This window comes from Chrysochloris asiatica, unplaced genomic scaffold (assembly GCF_000296735.1).
Source record: "Chrysochloris asiatica unplaced genomic scaffold, ChrAsi1.0 scaffold00119, whole genome shotgun sequence".
In the NCBI taxonomy this organism is placed as follows: Eukaryota; Metazoa; Chordata; class Mammalia; order Afrosoricida; family Chrysochloridae; genus Chrysochloris; species Chrysochloris asiatica.
In genome coordinates this window covers 3,769,857-3,773,922 of record NW_006408637.1, presented here as the reverse complement: position 1 = coordinate 3,773,922, position 4,066 = coordinate 3,769,857, and the positions used below count along the sequence as shown (strand labels likewise).

The following is a 4,066-nucleotide window of genomic DNA, read 5'->3' as shown; positions in this document are numbered from 1 at the left end:
CTAGAGGAATTGATGGATTTGAATTGTGGTGCTAGAGAAGAATTTTAAAAGTATCATGAATGGACAGACGAACAAATAAGTGTGTGTTATAAATACTGGCAGAGTGTTCCTTAGAAGCCAGGATAGTGAAATTCGTCTATCATACAATTCTATGAGCTATTTCATTAGACAGTTGTAAGTTTTGTGCAACTTTATAACGTGTTGCAGAACCCTCGGACTTGACGGGGGTGAGGACTGGTGATTGATGCAGAGATTATGGAATGTTGGAAAAATCAGACAGTTGTGATATCCTGAACTTCCAGCTCACAGCCTTGTGATGATTGTTTTAAAAGAAATTATTCATGCGATGGGCTTGATGCACAAACATCTCCAGATGTCTTAAAAAAAGAATTTCGCAAGAGCAACAGCTTTTTCTTTGTAAATACCTTTTTCAGCAATTTAAACAGCTACTGTAAATGTGGGAGGAGTCTTGGTGTGGTGCAAAGGCATTTGAACTGCAGGGTCAGTGGTTCAAGCTCACCAGCTGCTCCTTGGAAAACCCTATACAGGGTCTCTGTGGGTCGGAATCAACTCAATGGCACTTACCAACAATAATAACAACAACCAGATGGAATGCACAGAAATCAAATAGACTAGATCTGTGGAAAGAAACAATGGAGAAGTTCAGTATCATCAGTCAGAAAAAGGTCCACAAGCTGTCTAGAGGGTAGACACATATTAACATGGGTAAAGAGGAAGGCAATTTACAATAAGAGAAATCAGCAAAATATGGAGACAGGTGAAGCTCTTAGAGGAATGCAAGCGCTAAAGACAGCAGAGGTAAATACTGTTATATATACAACCCTGGAGTAACTGTGATCTGCTATTAAATGTATGGGTAGACACACAGACTGAATGGGTGTGGGAGGGATGGTCAGAGTATACCCACAAATAAATGAAGCTTTGACAGAAGACATTTATACATGTGTATTTAACTTTATTGTAAATACATCCATAAATGTGGTGGAGCACACAGGAGGGCAAAATTATGAAAATTTCTTAGAAATAACCAAATACCTTGAGAGAACAAGTCATTGAGCCTCAGGTCCAAGAACTCAGGGGCATCAAGTTCAATTGACATAATAAAGTCCACAGAGACCTCCTACTTTGATGAGTATTGACAGGGGTCTTAAAAGCTTGTCAGCAGTCACCTAAGGGGCAGCTGTTGATCTCTAACTGTCTGGAAGATAGAAAAGTGAAGAAACTCAAAGACCCATGGGAATAATTAGTCCAGTGGACCAGTGGAACATGTGACCATCAGTCTTTGTGAATCTGAGACAAGAGCTATATAGTGCCAGCTACCACTACCAACACCAACTGTTCTAAAAGGGTTCACATTAGAAGGCCCTGGATACAATGGGAGAAATATGTGGAACAGAATTCAATCATAAAAAAGACCAGACAGGCTTACCGGTCTAATAGAGACTATTAGAACCCCTTAGACTCTGGCCCTTAGTTGCCACCCTTCAAGTTAGAAATGAACTCATCCCCTGGCTCAATTTTCAGCCAAACAATACGTAGTTTATAAAGAGGAACAATAACACTAATGAGGTACACACACCTTAGAATAATCAACTACTTATGATCAAAAGGATAGAATTTATCCAAGCACAAAGTTCAGAAGGATTAGGAAAGAAAAAGGACTGGAAATACACATAGGTAGGAAGTGGCATAAGTGATGGTATATTGCAGTAATTTATTTTGTACTGATTATTATTAATTTAGAAAATTTGAGAAAATGAAATAAGTTGGACGAAATACACTGAGATACCGTACCAGAGAATGAATTGGTTAACATTCAGCCATCTCAGCAGGTAACATATGATCAGGACTTACGGTATTGAAGGAAGAAGTACGAGTTGTACTGAAGGCCTTGATGTAATATAAGGTTCCAGGAATTGATGGAATATCATTGAGATATTTCAACAAACGTGTATAATGCTGGACGAGCTCACTGTCTGCCAACAAATCTGGAAGATGGCTCCCTTTCCAACTAATGGGAAAAGGTCTATATATTTGCTTGTTCCAAAGAAAGATTATCCAAAAGAATGAGAAAATGGTCTAACAATATCATTAATATCACAAACAAGAAAAATTTTGCTGAAGATAATTTTAAAATGATCAGAGGACCTGGCATTGTTTCATTATGTATGAGTCGAAATTGACTCAGAGATACCTAAGAGCAACAAAAACAAACTTTAAAAATATTTAGTATAGTGGCAATTAATTGGTTAGGTTCCACTTCTGTCAGTTTCTAATATTTTGACAGGTCTCATAATCTCTTTGAGAGTGTGTCTTTACTATTTTTTAATGTGGTAATGTCACAATTTCCTGAAATTTAATAAATGAAAAATGTTTATGAAAGCTTTTATGTAATATATAAATATGTTTTATTATTGTTATCTTCAAATGCGGTGTTAACTACACTTTTCTGTTTTACTGTCATTTATTAGAATGCAGATGTGGTAATATATAACATATACAATCAGTTAGGTGATGTATGGTATTAATATAATGTTAGTACCCCTGGTGTGGTACTGTAGGATAAGTGCTGGATTGTTTACCATAAGGTCGGTAGTTCATCCCCACCAGCTGCTCTCTGAAATACAGTTTCATGTATACAGGGTCGCTGTGAGTCAGAACTGACTCCATAGCACCCATCAACAACACTGCTCCACACAAGACATATGGTTACTGCTTGATCATCACTGACCTATCACTTGCCATACATAAATGTAATTGAGTGCTAAATGCATAGAGTGAATTCAGGATAGTCATCAGAGATTTTCTTGATGAGCGTGCAAGTGTGTGTTTGTTTGTTGCTTTTGATTACTATTGTTCATTTCTTTTGACATTTTTCCAAACAGAGCTCAAATGATACTTTCCCCACTGCAATGCACATCGCTGCTGCAACTGAAGTTCATGAAGTACTGTTACCAGGACTACAGAAGCTACATGATGCTCTCAATGTGAAATCTAAAGACTTTGCCCAGATCATCAAAATTGGGCGTACTCATACACAAGATGCTGTTCCACTTACGCTTGGACAGGTATGCTGTTGCTGGTAGTTGTATGCCATCAAGTCAGTTACAACTCATAATAACCCTGTATAAGGTTGCCGAGGCTAGTCATCTTCATGGAAGCAGAAAGCCTCTTCTTTTTCCCAGTGATGACCTTGCAGTTAGCAGCCCAACACATAACCCTCTACACCACCAGGGCCCCTCCATAAGTATTATGTTGTTGTTGTTGTTGTTATGTGCTGTGGAGTAGGTTCCGACTCATAGTGACCCTGTACAGGGCTTCTGAGGCTGTAAATCTTTACGGGAGCAGAAAGCCTCATCTTTCTCCCGCGGAACAACTGAGAGTTTCGAACTGCTGACCTTGCGGTTCGCAGCCCGATTCGTAACCACTACGCTACCAGAGTTCCTTTTGTAAGTATTATACCAATACTTGAATTTCCCTAAATGTAAGTAGTGGTATAATTGGCCATCCTCTAAATCACACTGGGTTTAAAAGGCTAAGTTAGAATAATTAAATGATAGGGATTGTTCTTTATTCACCATTCATCAGTTTTTATTGGCACCCACCTAGGAGAAGAGTACTAAGAGCTAGATTCCAAGTCAGATTCTTGGTTATTAGCTTTGCTGTGTGAACTTAAGAAGGTTATGTAACCTTTCTGTGCCTCACTGTCCCAGACTGAAATATAAGAGAAATAAGGTACTATTCATAGAATAATTGTGATAATCAAATACATTAATTCTTGTAGAATGCTTATTAGACTCATGTCTAGCACATAATAAGCACAGTGCAAAGGTTGGGAGCAAAAAGGAAGGATCAGTAGTTGTAGTTGGAAAATATGGCCTTGGTGATAGAAATGATGCTTGAGAACGCATGATAGAATTCTGCAAAATCAATGATTTGTTCATTTCAAATACCTTCTTTAGACACCATAAGAGGTGACTATGCACATGACCTCACCAGACGGAATACATAGAAATCAAATTGACTACATCTGCGGAAAGAGACG

General features: G+C 38.2%; 1 protein-coding gene across 1 annotated transcript in view; it reads left to right on the top strand.

Moving 5' to 3' along the window:
- Positions 1–4,066, top strand: part of FH (fumarate hydratase) — a 55,578-nt gene that overhangs the window by 28,766 nt on the left and 22,746 nt on the right. The window contains 3 exon segments of the mRNA XM_006868563.1: positions 1,269–1,289; positions 1,338–1,383; positions 2,837–3,089. Coding sequence (XP_006868625.1) covers positions 1,269–1,289; positions 1,338–1,383; positions 2,837–3,089 — 320 coding nt within the window.